Source organism: Beta vulgaris, chromosome 7 (assembly GCF_026745355.1).
Source record: "Beta vulgaris subsp. vulgaris cultivar EL10 chromosome 7, EL10.2, whole genome shotgun sequence".
NCBI lineage: Eukaryota > Viridiplantae > Streptophyta > Magnoliopsida > Caryophyllales > Amaranthaceae > Beta > Beta vulgaris.
The window spans coordinates 58395375-58417329 of NC_079208.1; the positions used below are offsets into that span (position 1 = coordinate 58395375).

The 21955-nt window shown below is 34.5% G+C and overlaps 3 protein-coding genes and 1 pseudogene across 14 annotated transcripts; 2 read left to right on the forward strand and 2 right to left on the reverse strand.

Moving 5' to 3' along the window:
• The first annotated feature begins 1203 nt into the window (after positions 1-1203).
• Positions 1204-6081, forward strand: LOC125491625 (uncharacterized). The gene is made up of 3 exons (XM_048633684.2): positions 1204-1745; positions 5016-5217; positions 5764-6081. Exons 1-3 carry the CDS (start codon positions 1429-1431, stop codon positions 5875-5877), a joined length of 633 nt encoding a protein of 210 aa, XP_048489641.1. The 5' UTR covers positions 1204-1428; the 3' UTR covers positions 5878-6081.
• A 56-nt stretch (positions 6082-6137) lies between these two features.
• On the reverse strand, positions 6138-7854 carry LOC130589420 (probable xyloglucan endotransglucosylase/hydrolase protein 27; annotated as a pseudogene).
• A 6567-nt stretch (positions 7855-14421) lies between these two features.
• Positions 14422-21291, reverse strand: LOC104900129 (uncharacterized). Of its 12 annotated transcripts, none has more exons than XR_007276167.1 (15): positions 21086-21291; positions 20853-20987; positions 19945-20011; positions 19767-19848; positions 19644-19694; positions 19281-19377; positions 19078-19161; positions 18718-18758; positions 18257-18316; positions 18097-18156; positions 17711-17762; positions 17479-17590; positions 16986-17034; positions 15152-15199; positions 14560-15064 (listed from the first exon to the last, which is right to left on the reverse strand). XR_007276167.1 is itself a non-coding variant. In XM_048647931.2 (13 exons), the coding sequence occupies exons 1-12, from the start codon at positions 21246-21248 to the stop codon at positions 17508-17510; spliced, it is 975 nt and encodes a 324-aa protein (XP_048503888.1). In that variant the 5' UTR covers positions 21249-21291; the 3' UTR covers positions 14422-15199; positions 17479-17507. The 12 variants fall into 12 exon arrangements, 1 of the variants encoding a protein (XP_048503888.1); XR_007276165.1 differs by having other exon boundaries at positions 15152-15306; XR_791042.3 differs by having other exon boundaries at positions 15152-16897.
• Positions 14707-15377, forward strand: LOC104900130 (17.4 kDa class I heat shock protein). The gene has a single exon (XM_010687483.4). The coding sequence runs from the start codon at positions 14707-14709 to the stop codon at positions 15184-15186; it is 480 nt and encodes a 159-aa protein (XP_010685785.2). The 3' UTR covers positions 15187-15377.
• Positions 21292-21955: the final 664 nt, after the last annotated feature.

Here is a 21955-nt window from a genome sequence, read left to right on the forward strand (position 1 = left end):
TCACATTTTTTAATTATGAATGCTATGTTCTTATATGAATAAGGATAAGAGATATTTCTTTAGTTCATTATTAATCATACATATCTTTAGAAATTCACTAGTTGTTGGACTCTAGCGATATCTCGAGTATTGTAATAAGAACAAAAATGGTGGTTGACTAATGAGTAATGACTCTCAATGTGAGGGAAAAAGGGCTTAAGAGTTAAGAGTTAAGAGTTAAGACCTCATATACATTGATGCATATACCATGAGGTGTGAGTATGGTACACCCAAGTCTATTATCTTATTCATTGATTATTTGGGATGACACATGATAAATTGTATATTTGGCCAAGCGTTTTAACAACATACTGTTCCATCTTAGTTGCAACAAATTAATCGACATATTTGCCAATGACCAATAATATCTCAAATTATCTTTTAGAGTTTTTTGTCATATTTTGTAAGAAACAATCTTATGATTTTTCTTTTGTGATAAACAACCTTTAAACTCTATTTTCTTGTCAGGTCAAATGATCAAACCTTTCAACCATTTTCCGGCATTGACCATATTTTTTCTTGTATTGACCTTTTCCCGATATTTTATTTGTTTTGGAGTTTCATTTCCCTCCATATTTCCCCATATATAACCGTCTTTCCCACCCTTCCACACTCAACCACATTTTCCCACCCAAATCCAATTTTTCCCAATAAAATCCCCTCAATTCGGATTTTCAGTTGGTAAGTTTAGGGTTCTTGATTCCTACAATCGTTTTTTGTCCTATGTTTTGGGGTTCTTAATCTCAATTCATTAACTTTTTTCAAATTAATTAGGGCTTCTCTTTTCAATAGATCTAGGACATTCCTTCAAACTTAATATGTGGTTTTCTTTCTTGCAGTAATATAGTGAATTGCAGTTGTGGATTTCCAGTGGCAATGAGGACAACATGGACCCATGTGAACTCAAGCATAAATTTTAGAACTTGCAAATTTTCTTGTCAAATCAAAACTCCAAACCATTTTAGTGCATTGACTGGATTTTTTCATGCATTGACTTTTTTTTTCTTGTTGGGCCTCTGGGTAAGTGGTCCTATACAAGAGCATCCCAGAAGTAATTCATCTTACCAATAACGGGTCCCCGAAAAAGGGCCAAAAAAAATAGTAAAAGAGTCAAACTGCGTCACGTATTTTAAACTAGATGAAAACATATCAGAATGAAAAACCTTCTAATAATGCGCGCCCACGGCCCAATACAATGCTTATCTTTTACACTTTACTTCATTTTGTAGTGTGCACTGCCAATTTGCGAATTGCGATGATCCATTACTTCTGTTAGTAGTTTTCTATACATGCTCCAACTTAGGTTAAAAATAACCAAAAAAACCCTATTTTTTCCATTACTCAAGTCTCTGGTTTACTTTTGCAACTAGTAACAGCAAAAAAAATAAAATGGGGTTGAGGCTAAAGTTGCTTGTAAACAAGGAAACGAAGAAAGTGGTATTTGCAGAATCAGGGAAGGAATTTGTGGATTTTTTAATGGGTTTAATGGAGATTCCACTTGGTTCCATCCTTAGACTTCTCAAAGAAAATGGTACAGATACTAAGAATAGTAGTGTGTCTTTGGAGAAATTGTATGAGAGTATTCACTTTCTTGAAGATTCCTATCTCCAGAAATCTGATCTCAAGAAGTCTATCTTGGACCCTAAATTTACGTCTGATGCTAAAATTAAGCAAGCTCCTGTGCTTAGCAAAATGATCCAAGCTCGGTCAGTTTCTTTCTTCTTCTTACTTTTTTTAATATATTTGATGCCCCTGTCATGCACTAAGGCTAATTGACTATTACGGCCCGTTTGGTAGTTGGTCATAAATGGTGGTAATGGAAATGAATTTGTGTGTAAATTTGTGAAAAATATCATTGTCCATTCCCGTGGTAATGCTAATTTATCCTAAAGTGTCCATTTTCCTTCTTGAATTTTCATTCCCATCCAATACCACCTTGTAAGGTGGTAATGAGTGGTAATGAAAATTGCTTCCCCTTGGAGACAAAAACACAAGTTTAGGAGTGAGATTGATTGCTCATGGAGAAAAAATGTCTCCCCATGGAGATTTTAAGGGTGATTCTCTAATAAAATTACACTTAAAATTCATTCCCATTACCGCAATTTATTAACGTCTACCAAACGGGCCGTTAGAGTATTTCCTGCCGTTGTCCTCTTTATGAATTATTAGGAGAGAGAATAAAAGTATTATTAGTTTAGTAGGAGATAGAAAAAATTTGGCCAAAAATTGATGACTAGCTCTTGATGATGAAAAGAAGAGCAAAGAAGGAATGGGAGAAGAGAGAATATATGGTGAGGAAGTAATAAAATAATCAATGACCACAAACCATAGGGCAACCATTGGTTGTGCTCTTAGTGGTCGTTTGGTTGAATATGAGGATTCCCTATAAAGTTCTACTTACCCGGCCCCATCCTTCATTAGCACCACTATGTAATGGTTGACATCCAATTGCCTAGGAATTGCAAGTTTTTAGGAAGTGCAAGTATAAGTAGATGTTTGTTTAACTAGAGCATAAGAAGTGGAACTTCCTAGGAAGTTCTACTTCTAGTTCCCTCTAGGTAAGTGCCATTTTCCATGGGAATTCCATCTTCCCATAGCCTACCAAACAATTTTGCTTACTTCCTAGGAAGTGAAATTTCATGGGAAGTGAAAAAATCAACTTTTTAAGTGCAATCAAACGATATCTAATATTATATGTAAAAGAATTTTAACTTTTGACAGTATTAGGTTTTTATATATCGTTGTATATATATATATATATGGTGCCAGGGTTAACATTAGATGAAAAACATAAAATAAACAAACACCAAACAAAGTCTAGCTCTTACAAATCATATAACGGAAAAATAAGTAAAACTAGTAAGAAATTGCTTGATATGGAGGCATTTGTTTTTTTCGATGAATGTGATAAATGAGTCTTAACTCTGATGGTTATGGTCGATAATCGCTTGTTCCTAGTAGCGATAAATGAGAATACCTTGTAGCTTCTTCGATACAACCTCCATGTAAAGGGTATATCATACCTGATAGAAGTGGTGAGAGGAGCGAAATTCTTTCACAAGCTGGATGCTGAACAAACAAGTACGAGACTTGCATCTCGTAGCATGAGCAATCCCAATGACCTCTTGTCCCCTCAAATTCTTGGCTCATGATTCCTTGAAGAGTCATGTTCCTTTGTGACTCCTTACTCTCATGAGAGAGTATCTCGGGTTTATTCCTTTGGTAGGAGAACCATATTTGAGTTGACGCGTTGAAAACCATCAAATTTAACTGGGGTGCCGTCTTCTACGTTTAATTTTTTTAAGGCAAAGATCGTTAATTGCCAAATTGAAATGAGAGATAAGAAAAATTAGCTCTCGAACAAACCTCTGATATACAAAATCGAAGAACATGCATCTCAGCTATGAAAACCTTCCCCTTCCATGCTCACGCTCACATATTTTTGAATAGACAACTGGAGGATTTCTAAACTTTGGTTCTCCGCTTGCAACTTCCATTTTTTCAGGCTCTAAGCTATTATCGTATTTTTGGTCTAATACACTAGAACCCTTTCCCATAGTCACCCTCAAGATTGGGAATTTTTTTCGACTCAAAATTAAGTAGCCACTCTGTATCTTGGAAAGATCTAACTCTAGAGACAATGACGGGAAATTGACTATGCTATCTGAACTCAACTTTACCTTCACTAAACATTCCAAGAAGCCTACACTGCTACACACTCTTCCATTAATAATGACACATTGATTAGGGTATTTTGTGGAATACTCCCTCCGTTTCCTAAAGATCTTCCCACTTACTGTTCCTACAGATACCAAGGAAAATCAAGTTGTGTGGGGCATGGTGTGAGTAAACTAGGAGAGAGAAAGAGGTTAAGATAAATAAACAAATAAAAGGGGTTAAAGTAGGAGAGAGAAAGGGAGTAAAATTGAATGAATAATGTAATGGTGGACCATATGATATTGACATGAGAGGGTAAATAGGGAAATTTGTTTTGTCAAATAAGAAATAAAGCAAAAGAGGGAAGATCTTTTGGAAACACCCTTAAACGGAAAGAGGGAAGATCTTTAGGAAACGGATGGAGTATTTTGTAAGTTTAGGTATATGGTATGAAAAGTTCAAAGAGAGAGTACAACGTAGAATTTCAAAAAATATAGTGGCATTGTGTAGAAAAACCCTTCTTAGACAAGTATAAAAATTTAGTTTGCTAAGATTTTGTTCAACAAGTCTAGTAGATTTATTCTTGTGGGGGTCACACCACTCATATATCTTATTTAGCTAACTAAAATTCAGACTATGCATCAATTGCCACGAATCCAAGGTAGAATGAATTTGGAGTTCCCCAAATGATTCGTATAGATTTATTTAATCAGTCACCAATATGAGTATTAGTATTACTACGTTTTTTCCTGTTTCTTGTAACCACTCACCTATTAGAATTTGATAGATCCTGAATTGGAGTCAGGATCAAACATCTCCCATTGTTGCATTTTTGAGATTGAACCCAAAACCTTGAAGCAACCCCTTATAGACTGATTCTTCATTGTACATGGTTGGTCATTAAACTGATAGTACATAAAGTGAGAGCTAAATAAGAATAGAGAAATTGCATAAGGATTTTCTCATTGTTATATGCACTCTTATACTCATGTCTGACACGGGTACGTGTCCAAACTAAGTGTCTAACTCGGCTAATCTATGAAAATTTTACATGATTTTGGCCGAAAATGCACGAGGTGTCCAAGTGTGTACATCCAAGTGTCAAGGATCTGATACGCATACTTGAGGTGAACTGAAAGTTCCATATAACAGTGCAAAGAGCAAATAAAAAATATATTGACAATTGTCTTGTTAAACAGATAATGGGATCTAAAGCACAGTAGAGTGTAGAGTAAATGAAATTGAGATAAAATTGAGCTAGCTAGTAGTGATTTGTCTAATGATTTCATAGCTCATCAATTTTGCAATGTGCTTGACAGAGGAAGCAGTTCCTACAGCGCCTACAGCTCGAACCGAGACGAAATAGATGGTTATGTTAAAGGTGCTGCTACTTACATGGTGATGGATGATCTTACAATAACACCTTCCTCTACCATTTCCAGCATTAATCTCTTTAACATATATGGCATAAAAGATATGAGCTTCCTGCGGGAGATGCTTGTTGAGGTTGATTGTAAAAAGGTCTTTCTCTTGCCCTTCTAATTACATATTTCCGAATTCTCATTAATCATTATACTATCAAACAATCTTGAGAAATAAAGACCCTCACTCTCATTAATCTATCTTAGCAAGAGTATGTATGTGTCTATAAAGTTAAATCGTAAATCATTTCTAATTTAGAGAACGTGACAACTTCTACCAGACATTGTGTAACAATGCATGTAAATTTTAAATCTAAACATAGGGAGTTAGGGACTGGGGAATATGTTCGGATTGGCATGCTCGACCTATCAGCTTGACTAAGATTCGAATTCAATCCAATTTAATCTTTTTACCATATTATGTAATTATATCAACTTTAAGTCTTTAACCTTTTATACGATATATTTTGAGCACAAGTCCTATATTGATTTGAAGCCAAACCTGAACCCAACCCATTAACTCGAATTGGAGGCTCCCAAGTGTGCATCATTTGAGCAATTACTAATATTGTAATTAAACATAAACAATGTATCGTTATATGTCTTATATATACTTATTTAGATCTATAAACTGATGATTCATCAGGCCTTAGAGCTGGTGAGAGCTGCGTTTCAGTCTAGCTCGGTCCTCACAGATGTATTCATTAGCAAGGATGAAAGTATTGCTGCTACCACTAAAGCTGAAAGTGTACGAGTTTGATTATAATCCCTAATGAGATCTGCATGTAATCTACCACTCGAGCAGTTTCTGTAGAATTATGTGTTTGATAACTCCTTTGAAATGGTAGATATGTTAGGCTGTTAGGCATTAATGAACTCATTTATGCTTTTAATAGCTTATGTGATGGATGGAATGTTACTATGGTTTTTCAGAAAAGAAATTTCTGGCACAGAAGATAATGTTTCAAATTTTTATCTTTTGGTGAACAACGTAGCATTAAACTAAAAGTTCATGGCGAAAAGCCTATTACAATTTGCAATCCAAAAATAGCAAGTTGACTATTCATTTGTTTTATGGTGATAAATGAGAACTATATTTTGGGACGGAGGGAGTACTATGTTTCAAATTTGTTTTGGGTTATTGTTCATACTATGTTGGTTAAATTCATATGTTGCCTTGGGTAATGCTTGTGATTGGTTTATCTTGTTCTTACATGTTTGAGAAACAAATTAGAGCTCTCATCATCCAACAATTGGAATTATATGGAACTTTTGCAATTTTTCTTTATAAAGCAATCCAACCCCTACATGTAAAAGATTTATTACACCACCTAAATTAATCATAACAATCTCTAATATATAAGACAATACATGGAGGACATCAAAAAACTAGAAAAAGAAAAAAAAAGAAAAGATAATTAACTGTTCCAGTTTGACGAAGGGGAAAGTACGACATTATTTAAACTAAGAAAACAAAATATAAAGACAGTTTTTCTACTCAATTAAATTTTATTTTCTACTTCATATGCTATCACAACGCTATCGCACGCATTACGTGCATGTAAGGCTAGTAACTAAATAAATCAACTCTAATTGACATATTCTACCAGAATGATCAAATGTACGAGGAATAATTTAATTGTTTCTACAACTGTTATTCTAAAAAGAAGAAGAAAAAAAAAAAAGACATGCACATGAATATCAAAAGATATAAAAATTAGGTAACTAATCTAGTTAAGGATGCACATGCACCAACTAACACTCGGGCAAAGGAGTTCTATACCTCTTCTTATCATCGCAATACGAGTATGTAAGATATTGCCTCCTAAACTCCTCATATTCCCCTAGTGTCTTTGGTGTCATTTCTCCACAAACTTTGCCATAATCCGACTCATTGTAACAAGAGACTTTTCGAATCGGGTCAAGCGGACACCCGTGGATTACAAAATCCGAGAATTTGGTCACATACGGGTCGAGTTTGTTGTTGATCTTATACCGGCCTCCATTAGTAGCCCAACTCGAACCATCCCATATAGTTACATACAACGACATGGGCTTAGACGGATAATCCCCACCCACCCCATCCACATTTTTAATTTCCCTTATTAGGACGTCATCCACATAAAAAGTTATCCGACTTTCACTCTAAAATATGCTATATCTATGAATTTCTTCACCCGGGTTGAACCATAATTTGTACCTCTCTTCCCTTCCTCGGCCCGTACTCCCATTACCATAAAAATTAGTCTGGAGTATCCATTCTCGACGATTAGCATGACCTAAGTACTCGAAATCGATCTCGTCGTGTTGAGTATCATTATTAGCTAAGTAAAATGCCACAACAATTCCAGCGGTATACTTTTGTGATGGTGGCTTGATAAGAGCACTAAATGACCCGTTTTTGTAAGGATTTCGAGAAACAAATCCGGATCCTCCGATTCGATTATCAAGGGATAAGTAGACAGAATTACCATTATCTTGGATGAGTATGTTGTTTTCTCCAAACAATGTTTTGAATCCATCATTAAAAGTCATGGTGATTAAGTTTCCAGGACAACCATAACAAATGGTAATTAGCATGCAAAGCAGCAGAAGCTTCATACGAAATTGTAGCATTTTTTTTTCTTTAGTCTTTGTTCAAGAACTCTAGATGCACCTGTGACAGTGTAATTGACAATAAAATAGAGCATGCTTAAGTTATTTTTGTATTATTAACATCAAGAATTCAACATATGTTACTTGAATTCTTATTTATAGTACACCATAACATTAAATCTTTTGTTACTTTTTCCCATCAAAAAAAAAAAAAAAATCTTTTGTTACTTTTGTCATGAAATTACATTTATTATGGTTGTGCAAACCACAAGTTTTAGTAACTTGGTAGAGTTACAAGAAGCATAAATATTCATATTTCTTATTACACCATAGTAATCAAATTGTAAGATAGGACACAAATACATTAACAACATTAATCTCCTCATTTTTTTTCATCGTTTTTTTAAATATCATGACATTTTTAATTTTATATTGTATGTGAATTACAAGAAGTTGTTATTCAAAATGTACAGCAAAACAAATAAGATTACTTATGCGCATGAATGTGTTAGATTACTATCAAAAACCGGCCTCTTCATCATAAACATGACTACATGATGCTTTGATTAAATCTAACATTATATATATACAACTATAATTATAAGCAACTTTAAGCACTAAGAAAACAATAAACTACCCAAAGAACATTTCTAAATTATCAACAACAAAAACACCCATGAATGCATCATGCATGTACATTACTAGCTACTAGTATATTACTATGACATTTATGATTTACCTAAACTTGAATTGCTTGTTTGAGTAATCCAATCAGTAATGGTCTTCTTAATAATACTCCAGCATGCAAAGAAAAACAATTTAAGAGAAATGTGAGAAATTTATTTTATAGCTAGCAGGGATAGAGAGAGACTAAAGCTGAGTCATTACTGATATATGCAACAAAATTTGCTGTATTTCTTTATGAGTTTGTCTTGTAAGAGATCGTCTATTTTTAAATTAAAGTTAGGTAATGATAAGCTGAATTGAATTGAATTGAATTGAATTGAATTGAATTAAATTGAATGTAATAAATATATAAATAATATTTTAAACAATAATAATATGAATAGTAAATAATAATTATAATGATAAGTAATAATAATGAATAATAATAATAGTATTTTGGATATTTATAAATGATAGTTATAAATAAATAATATTAATAATCATAAATTAATAATAATAATTATTAATGACGATAATGATAATTAATAATTATTATTTTATATTATTTGTATTAATATATTAATACTTGATGATGATATATAATAACAATAATATCTAAGAAGTAAATTAATTTTATATTATTTGTATTAATATATTAATACTTGATGATGATATATAATAACAATAATATCTAAGAAGTAAATTAATATTACGATTTTAATAATAAGATTTAATAATATAAAAATATTTAGTAATAAAAATAATGATTGGGTTGGACCGCCAAAATTACATCATAAACCGTCTTGACGCAATTTGATTGGTTTATGGGCTAAAAAAAGTGGGTTTATTTGTGATTGACCTAAACCATGTTCCTCCTAATAATAATAGTAATAATAATGAGTAAAGCTATAATAAACAAAATAATATATAGAAACAACAACAACAATAAAAAATAATAATAATAATAATAATAACAATAATAATAATAATAATAATAATAATAATAATAATAATAATAATAATAATAATAATAATAATAATAATAATAATAATAATAATAATAATAATAATAATAATAATAATAATAATAATAATAATAATAATAATAATAATAATAATAATAATAATAATAATACTTAATAGTAATGATATATATTTAAATAATAATAATAATAATAATAATAATAATAATAATAATAATAATAATAATAAGAGTAATTAGTAAAATAAATTATACCAACATAATAATAATATTTAACAAAATGGTTATAAAAGAATGGAGCTGAACTGAACTGAACTGAACTGATTGGAGCTGAACTGAACTGAAGTGAACTGATGGGAGTTGAACTGAACTGAAAATAAGCTTGGGAGAACAGGCCCCTAGGCCAATTCGTTAAATTTAATTTCACTAAAGTAAAATAATTTTTACCAACAAAATTGATTTTCTATGGTTATTCCCTTAGGCAATTTACTAATTAAATCTAATTTTTTCTCATCTAACTTAATTTTTGCTGATAAACTAATATCTATCTATAGAAATATATTAAAAGGTATGTGTGACAATGTATACACGCCACATGTCATCTATGTTACTCCACTAGAATTGTCCAATGTGTACATAAGTCATGTCGATTAACAAAAGTAAAATTTAGCTTGCAACAAGATTTGAACCCGTGATCTCTTGATATTATAACATGACACAATTACCATCTCATCCAACTTTTAATCATGCTTTAAGTGTCCACAATAAAAATTAAAATTACCGTATAGGAAAATACATAATACAATAAGAAGCCACCAGAGAATCAACCATCTTGGTAAAAATAAACCCGGAGGCTATTACTTTGCATTATGAAAAAAAAAAAACCTCACTTACAGAACTACAAAAGTGAAAGAAAGGATGTGTAAATCAATAAACATTAAAAAAAATCTAAAAATCTATTTAGCATGGAAACTCTCATAAAGTCCATGTTTTTCATTTTCGAAACTCGAGAGGACAAAAATTCTTTAAAAGACCAGTGAGTTTCTTGCCTCAGTGATCTTCAGTCACAAAATGATATTTTCCCAAAAAAAATCTTTTAGCTAACTCTATAGTCTATGCCCTATTATATACATCTTTTGTCGGTAATAAACAAAACTACAACAGATTTCTACGCAACAATAGTTATTTAATCCTAAATTTTGGGTTTCAGGAGAAATGAACAAATGGGGTGTTCATAGACTTTTTCGAGGCCACACAAATGTGCCAAGCAACCAAGCAAATATTACAAGTCACATCGACTTTCCTAGGAATGTTTCGGGAGAAAATATGTATAGGCCCGGAGAAATCCAAAATATCCCAAAAACAACCAAATTGAAGTTATAATACACGTTTTCGTACTTTCCCGTGGCACGAGATCTGGACGGCACGAGGTGCGTTCTAGGGACATAGGATGACATTGGAAAGGAGTCAAGTGGCTTGGAACGAATATATGGATGCATTTACGTTCATTTTGAGACAATTTTGGGTTTCACTAGAAATGAACAAATGCGGTGTTCAATAGCTTTTCGAGGCAATGCAAATGGTGCGAAATATCCACGCAACGTTACAAGTCATGTCGGCTTTCCTAGGAACGTTTCGGGAGAAATTTTGACCAGCCCGAAAAAGTCCAAAAGTGTCCTAAAAACAACCAAAATTGAAGGTTATAATACACGCTTTCGGACGTTCCCAGTGTTCGAGCTCCGAATGTTACGCGATTCCTCCTAGGACATGGTAGGTCATCGGAAAGGAGTCATGTGGCTTGGAACGAATGTATGGATGCCTTTACGTTCATTGCAAGATAATTTTGGGTTTCACGAGACATGAACAAATTGGGTGTTCAGAGGCTTTTCAAGACAATGCAAATGGTGTCAAGCACACGCGCAACGTTACAAGTCACGTCAGCACTCCTAGGAATGTTTCGGGAGAAAATATGAACAAATCCCGATAAGTCCAAAAATATCGCCAAAACGGCCAAAATTGAAGGTTAACACACGCTTTTGGACTTTACACCACGGGATGCCCCCTAGGGCCATGGGAGGTCATTGGAAAGGATTCATGTGGCTTGGAACGAATATATGGATGCCTTTTTGTTCAATTCAGGGTAATTTTAGGTTACACGAGAAATGAACAAATGGGGTGTTTAGAGACTTTTCGAGGCAACACAAATGGTAATACACGCTTTTGGGTTTTTCCGGGGTTTGAGCTCCGAACGTTACGTGATTCCTCCTAGGAACATGGTACGTCATCGGAAAGGAGTCATGTGGCTTGGAATGAATATGTGGGTGCCTTTATGTTCATTTCGAGGCAATTTGGGTTTCACGAGAAATGAACAAATGTGGTGTTATAGGCTTTTTGAGGCAATGCAAATTGTGCCAAGGAACCATGCAACATTACAAGTCACCTCGGTAGTCCTAAGAATATTTCGGGAGAAAATATGAACAGGCCACGAGAAGTTCAAAAAATAACGTAAAAACGGCCAAAATTGAAGGTTATAACACACGCTTCGGACTTTATCGGGGTCCGAGCTCCAAACGCCACGGGATGCCTCCTAGGGCCATGGGAGGTCATTGTAAAGGATTCATGTGGCTTGGAACGAATATATGGATGCCTTTTTGTTCATTTTTAGGCAATTTTAGGTTTCACGAGAAATGAACAAATGAGGTGTTTAGAGGCTTTTCGATGCAACACAAATGGTGTCAAGCACCCGCGCAACATCACAAGTCACGTCCACCTTTCTAGGAACTTTTCGGGAGAAAAATATGACCAGGCCCGGGAAAACCCAAAAATGTCTCAAAAACAACCAACATTGAAGGTTATAATACACGCTTTTGGGTTTTCCCGGGGTCCGAGCTCTGAACGTTACGGGATTTCTCTTAGGGACATGATACGTCATCGGAAAGGAGTCATGTGGCTTGGAACGAATATGTGGGTGCCTTTATGTTCATTTCGAGGCAATTTGGGTTTCACGAGAAATGAACAAATGTGGTGTTATAGGCTTTTTGAGGCAATGCAAATTGTACCAAAGAACCGCGCAACATTACAAGTCACGTCGGCACTCCCAAAAAAATTTCTGGTGAAAATATGACCAGACCCGAAAAAGTCAAAAATGTCATAAAAACAGTCAAAATTGAAGGTTATAATACACGTTTTCGGACTTTCCCGAGCCAGAGCTCCGAACACCATGGGATGCGTTGTAGGGCCATGGAAGGTCATTCGAAACGAGTCATGTGGCTTGGAACGAATGTATGGATGCCTTTACGTTCATTGCGAGGTAATTTTGGGTTTCACGAGAAATGAACAAATTGGGTGTTCATAGGCTTTTCGAGGCAATGCAAATGGTACCAAGCACACGCGCAACGTTACAAATCACGTCGGCACTCCTAGAAATTTTCCGGGGGAAAATATGAACAGACCCGAAGAAGTCCAAAAATATCGCAAAAACAGCTAAAATTGAAGCTTATAATACACGCTTTTGGACTTTCCAGGGGCCTGATCTCCGAACGCCACGGGATGCCTCCTAGGGCGATGGGAGGTCATTGGAAAGGATTCATGTGGCTTGGAACGAATATATGGATGCCTTTGTGTTCATTTAGGGGCAATTTTAGGTTTCACGAGAAATGAACAAATGAGGTGTTTAGAGGATTTTCGAGGCAACACAAATGGTGTCAAGCACCCGCAACATCACAAGTCACGTCGACTTTTCTAAGAACGTTTCAGGAGAAAATATGACCAGGCCCGGAAAAATCCAAAAAAGTCTCAAAAACAACCAACATTGAAGGTTATAAGTAGTAAAAACTAAAGGTGACCCAATTCGATTAAAATTTAGCGGAACTAATACTACCTCCATTCTTTTTTTATAACAATGTGTTCTGACACAATTTTTAAGGATTTGAAACAAATGAGTAGTTTAGCATAAAAGTAACTCTTTAATTAACTAGAGTAGGAGAAATCATCCTTAGAAAATAAAAGCAATTTTATAAGAAAAAGTGAGTAATTAATGATGGTTTTAATAAGATAAAGTAAGGGCAATATTGTCAATTAACGTTTCTTTTTATACCAAAATTGGAATTGTTGTAATAAATTTGAAACTACTCAAAATAGTAATTATTGTAATATAAACAGAACGGATGAAGTATATTGTAACCTCATCTCATGTACAAATCTATAATATGTAAACTTTTGTGTATTATAGGAGCTTTAATGCTTTACCATTTAATACTACCATGCATCATCTATCCTAAAATAAGTAAGATGTTGATGGAGACTGTGGAATTAAAGAAAGCAATGAGATAGAAACAAAAAAAAATATGATCTATGTGCGGAAAGAGTTGGTCTTATAAAAGACCATCTAATTTTAATTTACAATTAGGCATTTTTTAGGTAAGATGAAGGGGTATTCACTTGAGGGGGGATATGGGAAATTACTCAAATGAGTCCTATGAGGTTTAATCCCTATACCTCAGGGATAACAGATGAGAAGCGATACCACTACTCCACCACCTCAACCTCAATTAGGCAACTATTCGAGTTCAATATTAAGAAGAGAACATATCACTTTTTGAATACATTGAATAGTTTAAGCGACGATTAACAAAAATAAAATTAGCTTCCAACGAGATTTAAACTTGTGACCCCTTGCTATTATAACATAACACATTACCATCTCAACCAACTTTTGAATCATAATTTAAGTATCTACATTATTATATTTGTACCTTTTAAATGTTGAGTTTTTCTTAAGTATATAGTAGTGAAAATGAAAAAAAATACATATTAAATTCAGAAACACAATACCAACTTGGGACAACTCCCGAGTCCAAATACTAATTTGCTAACTAAAACTGGTTCTAATTGAATATCAAATATAAATTTTAAGGTGACATAAATAGTGTCTTATTGCATTCATAGTGGGTTTCCGGAAATTTCTAGATTGGATATCACGTATTGGCTGGACACTTGATGCATGATAAAGCTAATACAATGTTTTCTCCTCCCTGTAAGCTAGTAGAATGTTGTAGAACATAAAAGAACCCATCATGAAAATGTCATTGATGGGAAATTATGATATAGAGAAGTTATTAGAAGATTGTAGAAATGGAGCTGAACTAACTGGGTCCACCCAAAAAGAACAAAAAAAGGAAGCAGAGAGACGCCCAGAAAGTCCGAGATAATCTTACTGCGTCTCTATATAAATGCAATGCAGTTTCAGTTCTATCAACAACACAGAAAATACCAAAGCATTCTATCCATATAACTCAATCACTAATCCTTAATCACCAGTGCTCAGCTTAAAACCATCCTCCAAAGATGTCACTCATCCCAAGCTTCTTCGGTAGCCGAAAAACCAATGTCTTTGATCCATTTTCCTTAGACACTTGGGATCCATTTCATGGCATTTTAACATCAACCCTTGCCAATGCACCCGCCTCGGCTCGTGAGGTGTCTCAATTTGCAACCACAAGGGTTGATTGGAAGGAGACACCAGAAAGCCATGTCTTCAAAGTTGATCTTCCTGGACTGAAGAAGGAAGAAGTGAAAGTCGAGGTTGAAGAAGGCAGAATTCTGCAGATAAGTGGAGAAAGAAGCAAGGAGCAAGAGGAGAAAAACGACAAGTGGCACCGCATTGAGAGGAGCAGTGGGAAGTTCCTTCGCCGCTTCAGGCTACCTGAAAACACGAAGATAGATGAAGTTAAGGCCGACTTAGAGAATGGAGTGCTCACTGTGACTGTTCCAAAGGTGGAAGAGAAGAAACCTGAGGTTAAGAGTATTGACATCTCTTCTGCTTGAAAGGTGCTACAATCTGTCATGAAACGTAAAAATGGTGATTTTCGTTGTATCGAATGAATAAGTTTGTTGTTGTGTACTTGTGTCTGTGGTTGGCTTGTAACTTATAAGTAAGTGAACCTCCTGTTGATGGGGCTAACTAAATGAGTACATGTAAAATGGTGTTCATGTGCAATTAAATTCTGTGTTTATAACTTGCAGTTACATCCCTCAGATTCATCTCCAATTTAACCCGCTATTACTATATAAGAAAAACAAACAGTATCACATACATGATACATCCATGCCTAAGTAAGAAATGCCAAGCATAATTCCTTGTCTTGATGCAACACATCATTGAAATTATCAAATAGTTAAGTGTAGAAACAACTGCCATTGATCCGCTTACATAGTTACATTGCAGGGTTAAAATGGAGTCTTACACTATCATATATTGATATCTGGCTTTCTATTGGATACAATTCAATCTATATAGTGCTAGTCTGCTAGATTCCCTGCAGTAAACAGGGACTCTAAGCAAACCTGATAGGAGACTTAGGAAAGAAGAACATTTCCGTCCGACTTTTTCTCTCTAGAAATTTACCTGCTAAGCATGCATTGGAGAGTTGGAATTCAAGAGCCAAGGGTGTATAACTTTAGTTAGTGTAGCCTTATGCGAGGGTGATCGCATCGCATCAAAATCATAGTGATATGGAAGTGGTTTAAATATGAAAAAGGATCCTGAACTAGGCAAGACAGCACAACTCAAACCTGACATGACACTAAAACGGTTCGCCAAACTTCACATGAAATAGCCTGTTATCATATCATATAGCTCTGTAATATTTCAGATTAGTTTGGTAAATTTTGAGTAATAGTCTGACTTAGCATGACACGACGCACGAACACAACCTCTTGATCCATGAGAACAGTAGAAATATTCTAAATGCATGAGCTGCAATAGTTAGGATCTAATGTACTAGTTTGCTAGTTTGATCCATTATTCAATCCTGTCCATTTTACTAGAGCTGATACGCAAGATTAAGTACAATGATCACAAACTGCTGACTACTGTAATTATATCACAATCAACTGCAAGGCAACTAGGGCTCTATCAACTATCAAGCACCTATCTTTAGTTTATTAGTCTCTGAGATGATAGGATGTGGGGAAGAAATATGAAGGATCAAATATTACCCACAAGTTTTATACTATGTGGTTATTGAATGTTGTTGCAGGCACTTGCAACGGCTATCAAGTGTAAGGAAAGAAGAAAAACAAACACGAGAAACCATATGGAATTTTTCAAATACCCTATAAAGTTGGTCAGAAACTTGAAGAGTATGAGAGTCTGGGTGACAAATGGATAGAGACAGGACAGGTGACAAAAGTATACTTCAGCTGCAGGTTAAGGTCAGATAAAATGGGCACTGGACATGGCACATGTAAACTAGGCAATTTCTTAGGGCTTATTATTACTACTTTTCATTGTTCTACCATAACCAAGTTCCCCGTCATGAGTATTGATTGGCAAAAGAGTTCTCCTAAAGAAGACAAGTGCAAAAATGCTCAGCATTACTAAATCTAAGAACTTTATGCTTCTTGACGCATAAAATCTGCGGACAGCCTACGCATAGATACTGTCAAGAAAAGCTGTGGAGCTCCAAAAAGTAGCAGATGCGAGGTCTAGAACACGAGAAGGGATCAAGGCAGGCAGATCGTTAATCTGAGTACTCTACAAAATCAGAATAAGGAGAAATAAAAGAGATGAATACAAGGAGATTCAGTATGAAGTGCAGCAAAAGAAATGAAATAACACATACCCCAAGTTGTGAAAATGCAATGCTATGAGAAATGGGTTGAAAAAATATCCTGCAATCACACATCTGGTCATAATATATTCAACCTAAAAAAAACCACGAAAAACACTTGCTACATATTCTTATGAGACCATCGTTACAGGCTTACAGCCTTTTAAAGAAGAAATTGGAAATTTCAGAAATACCAAAAGAAGGAAATAAACTAACAGATGGATTACTGTCACTAAATGTAGAACATTACGTTATAAAGATATAAGCATCTACAATTGACCAGTTAGTTTACTAGTATTAAAAATAATACGGAGAACTAATTAGCCGCAGTATTATAGGGACCTATATTCCCAGTTCTCCGCAGTATTATAGGGACCTATATTCCCTTCTAGAATCTATAAGAGTTAAAGCCTCGGAAACAAGTAACTGCAAAGAGTTTGAGAGTTAAGACTTTGTGTCTATTATATGCATCAAAACTATCAGCGTAGTACATAATGGAGCTCACCAAAGTGGTTGAGTAATGGACCGTCGATGTCATCTTAGCAAGAAATCCTTCAAGTTGCAGTAAATTCCCTTATTATATGGATTTCTAAACCTCATATCTGGTGAAGGTTGATCTGATCACAGAATTATAATAATGAAGTTACGAAGAATTTTACGGATGAGGACTAGCTAGAATAAAACAATCAACGGAAAAGATTCAGAATAGAACAAGAAGCCTAGAATGGGTAAATTACCTGGTGAAGTCTGAACAATGACATGGAACTCTGGGTATCTTCTCCAATTTATCTACGTACACATTAACATGCAAATTGTGCTGTAAATCATCCGTAGAGAAAGAATGTGAGACAATTTTAGCAAAGTACAAACTTGTTTGCTAGTCCAACTACCCAATCTCTTGCATGTTAAAGGTCGGCTTTCTACTGAATTCCTAACAAGTTTTTCTGATCTTTAATTTTACCATGAATACAAATCAACAACTTTAGTTTCTATGTTGTTATGCCTACAATAAATTATTCACATGCTACTCCCTGTCCAAAAGACATGAGAAACCACCACAATACTTGCCAACAGCCAGCATTTGGCTTCTTAACCTTTAATTCGCTCAAGTGGAGAAAGTTACCCATTCGTCAGTTCTTATATTGAAGCACGCACAATATACATGCCATGCAAAGAATACAACCTGTATAATCATCAGAGTCAATCATCAGTATCATGAAGTAAGTAGTTAGTCATCCTATTTTCCACTTTTATTTCTATCATAATAAATAAACTGCACAAACCTGCCAAAGCACTTGAAGCAAAGAAAAGTTCATTGTGCTCATGAGCAAGCTGTATTGAAGCTGCAAAATTCCAAAAGAAAAGCAAAAAGTAAAATAGAGAATAATATGCAGGATCATTAGTTGAGCATATGAATAATACTCCCTCAGTCTCTTATTGTTTGCCTCATTTGCTTTAAATTTTGACTCCAAAATCCACATTGATATATAAGAAAAAAAAATTATCTTGTGAGATTTGTTAGATGCAATGTGTAGTTTCTTAATATCAACTTTTATAATCTTAAATGATAGGTAATTAAAGATGGTAATGGTCAAATGTGCATCTTGGAGACCGTGAAAAAGTAAATGGAGCAAGAAAAAAGGGACTGACGGAGTATGTTAGGATAAGTTCACATGCTCCTTCAAGTTCAAGTTACATATTGGTATAGGATTTTCTAAAAGGTGGACAAGAACAAAAGATTTACCTTGGAGATATTCTCTTTCATAATCAAATTTCTGTTAACCCCTGAAACCCAGGTAATATAAGGCAAATATGATTGTCTTTACTTAACATGGAGGGAGGGGGATGACTTTCAATAATAGATGACGAGTATACATTAAAACAAACATACAGGGATCAAAAACCGAACAGAATTCATCTCTGGACTCTAAGTAGTATAAGACTTGTAACTATTTCAAAACAATAAAGATAATAATCTATTAGATACCAAATATAGAAAGGCAATAGAAATGAAACTAATATGTACATGTCATAATTCATTGTGCGTGTACGTGAGATTCTGCAACTGATCAAGTGAATACTTCAAAAGCCAAACAGAACTTACACTGATAAGAAAGTGCCACATATGAAGCCTCGGTGATTATAAAAGCAACCAAAAGTGACATGAAAAGGCCATAATTCTTCTGGCCTGCAGACAAGAAAGAGAACACTAATCATTCTGAAGTTGAAGCATGAATGAACAGAAAGAAAACGTTAAATAAACTATATATTAAATATTAACTTCTAGATCTGGTGCACTTTTGCTACCTATGCAGTTCCCAAATGCAGCGCAATGGTGATCAAATCCCATAACATAGGCTTTGCATATCCTACAATAGCGCATCCTCCTTGAAGATAATGCAGTCTGAAACGCGAAAAGGCATAATGAACCATCTCCTCACATATGACAAGATGTAAACAGAATTGCATATGAAATCTTGTAGTTGCACAATGAAATCTCAGGAAGATGTAAACAGAATTGAAATTTAAACTCTTAAAGAACAACTTTGTAAGTGATCACAAGACATGGTTTGAAAATATATGAACATCAGAGTAAGCTTTAAAAATGACAAGAAGTAATTTCATGTGGCAGAATAGCCTTCAAAAAGAAAATAACAAAACCAAATCTACCTCTTCACTTGAGATGTGCAAGCTTATGCCTCCTGCTGTAGATGATACTTCCTATAAACATTCGACATCAACTTGTTAGGCATGTTATTTCCTAGACAATAAGGGTTGTTTCCACTTTACAACCTCCAGATGACGACCATCTTCTAAAATAGAACCCTCTGCTGAAATGGCAGAATAATCAAAACCAGGATCACTTGATAAAATCCTAAAGCCAAGAAGTATGTGATAGTGTGAGTAACACATCATAGATAGATTACAAACATTAACAAGCATAATTCTTATTAGTGATAAATAACTCTACCTTAAAAACCCAAAAAGAAGGATTCCTAGCTCCGCATTGAATATAAAATTTAGCGACAATGAAACAGCTGCAAAACACATAAATCAGAACTTTTGTAATATTCAAAATAAGTGGAACCTTAGAGACTATAACACATTCACATTCGCACCAAGTATATATTTCAGATGAGATGATGAGCATGCAATGCCCATTCATGAACAATGTAAAAGATCAGGCATCAAACCAAGCTCAATGGCATGCAACAACAGAAAACTATACAAAACAAAATGTATCGAGAAACTTTAGAGTCCACAACCTTATTCTTCACTCTCCTCAATCAATGTTATATATCCACTTAGAAAGATAAATCTAATTCTACAATCATTATCCCTTAATTATTAGGGTACTATTACTTGTCAGTTTAAAAATAAAATATGGCAAATTACGCCATTAGGTTTGTCTGATAGTGAAATTAACCCCCTTAAGACCCTATTCTTTTGGTTTGAAGTGATCTGAACTAAACTAAACTAAGTAAGAGGAAACTAGCTTAATTGAAGCGAGCTGAACTAAAACTGTGCACAAAAGAACAAGACCTCACTTCTCAATATATTGAAATAACACCCCATTGTTTTCGACAATTGTGAAATTCAACCCCAATACTAACATCCGGTGAATTTCTCACCGAAAAGTGATGACATGGCACACTTCTATAATTACACTTAAGGAGATGGACAGAACAATGTTGTTTCACTATATATGGCTTCCATTTCTCAAGGTAAATCAAATTATCCACTTAACAGATGTTAAATTTCACCCAATTATGCAAATATTAAATTAGACCTAATCATTGATCAACAACATCAATCTTTTCAATTATTGATCAAATAGACCAAATCAAAGCTAAATTATTGACGATTAATCAACATTACCTTGACTAATGACGCTAAGATAAACCGCCCAAATAAAGATTATATTGAACAAAACAAAAGTCGGAGCTGAAGCACGAATTCCTAGCAAACGCTTGATATGCTGACATAAAACGATAGCAATTGCAAGTGCTAAAGCTGCAATTAGTAAAGTAAAAGAAGGAAAATCAAAACAAACAACAAAAAAATTGACATGATTTTAAATAAGCTTTGAATTTGGAGAAGTAGAAGAAAACCTGAGAAGAGAAATTGAGGTAGGAGAGAGACTAGAGGGAAAAGAAGAGGGATGAAAAGTAAGGCAAGTTGAGTGAGGACGCCGGAAAAAATGGAAATTGTACACCGGAATAATAACTCCGGCGACTTTCTTCGTCTGCCTGTTTCGTCGTTTAACCCTGCCATTTTCTTTGACGTTCAATTAGAGTGACTACTGTAGCGTAATGGATATTAGTTCAACTTTTAATATAATGTTTAGGAGTTAAGCAAACAATAAGGACCCCAAGTTTGGTGTTTTTCACCGTTTGGGACCTATCCTTTTTTTTTTCACCGTTTGCTACCCAAAAGAAACTTCTGAGCATAAATGTTAACCTTGATTAACTTGTGGGCCCAGTTGACAATATAATAAATGTAAAAATCCCAAAAGATATCATTTGTTGTTATTCCCAAAAAAAAAATTGTCAGTTGACAAGCCCTCAAAAATGAGGAGTGCAAGGGGATTTACCTGTACTTGGCGCCTTCCACTCCCCTGTTCCAGAAAACTTGAACTCTCTTCTCTTTCATCTCTCTCAAAGGGGAAAAAAAGTGCTCAGAAGAAGAAGCTTCATCTCCAAAAAATTCGGCTAACAATTGCTTGTATCTCTGTGGTAATCATCTAAACTCTCTATTTCTTGTCTTTTTTAGCGAAATTCAGTGTATTTGTTGGGTCATTGGACGGGTTTTGGATGTTGAAAATATGGAAATTCAAAATTCTGAATTTTTTTGGTTCATGTTTTGTTTTTTTTGTTTGGATTATACTTTATGTGGTGGTTTTATCTTGTTTTGTATGTGTATCTGCTATAAATTATGATGAACACTTAGGGTTTGTTTGAACTTTGTTATGCTATTAAGTA

What these genes read in the sequence shown, in the direction of transcription:
- LOC125491625 (XM_048633684.2), top strand. Translation starts at nt 1,429, where the DNA reads ATGGGGTTGAGGCTAAAGTTGCTTGTAAACAAGGAAACGAAGAAAGTG. An exon ending in AGCAAAATGATCCAAGCTCG is followed by an intron (nt 1,746 to 5,015) that starts GTCAGTTTCTTT and finishes TGTGCTTGACAG; the next exon opens with AGGAAGCAGTTCCTACAGCG. An exon ending in TTGAGGTTGATTGTAAAAAG is followed by an intron (nt 5,218 to 5,763) that starts GTCTTTCTCTTG and finishes ATGATTCATCAG; the next exon opens with GCCTTAGAGCTGGTGAGAGC.
- LOC104900130 (XM_010687483.4), top strand. Translation starts at nt 14,707, where the DNA reads ATGTCACTCATCCCAAGCTTCTTCGGTAGCCGAAAAACCAATGTCTTT.
- LOC104900129 (XM_048647931.2), bottom strand. Translation starts at nt 21,248, where the DNA reads ATGGCAGGGTTAAACGACGAAACAGGCAGACGAAGAAAGTCGCCGGAG. An exon ending in ACCTCAATTTCTCTTCTCAG is followed by an intron (nt 20,988 to 21,085) that starts GTTTTCTTCTAC and finishes TACTAATTGCAG; the next exon opens with CTTTAGCACTTGCAATTGCT. An exon ending in TGAAAGAGAATATCTCCAAG is followed by an intron (nt 18,317 to 18,717) that starts GTAAATCTTTTG and finishes GGAATTTTGCAG; the next exon opens with CTTCAATACAGCTTGCTCAT.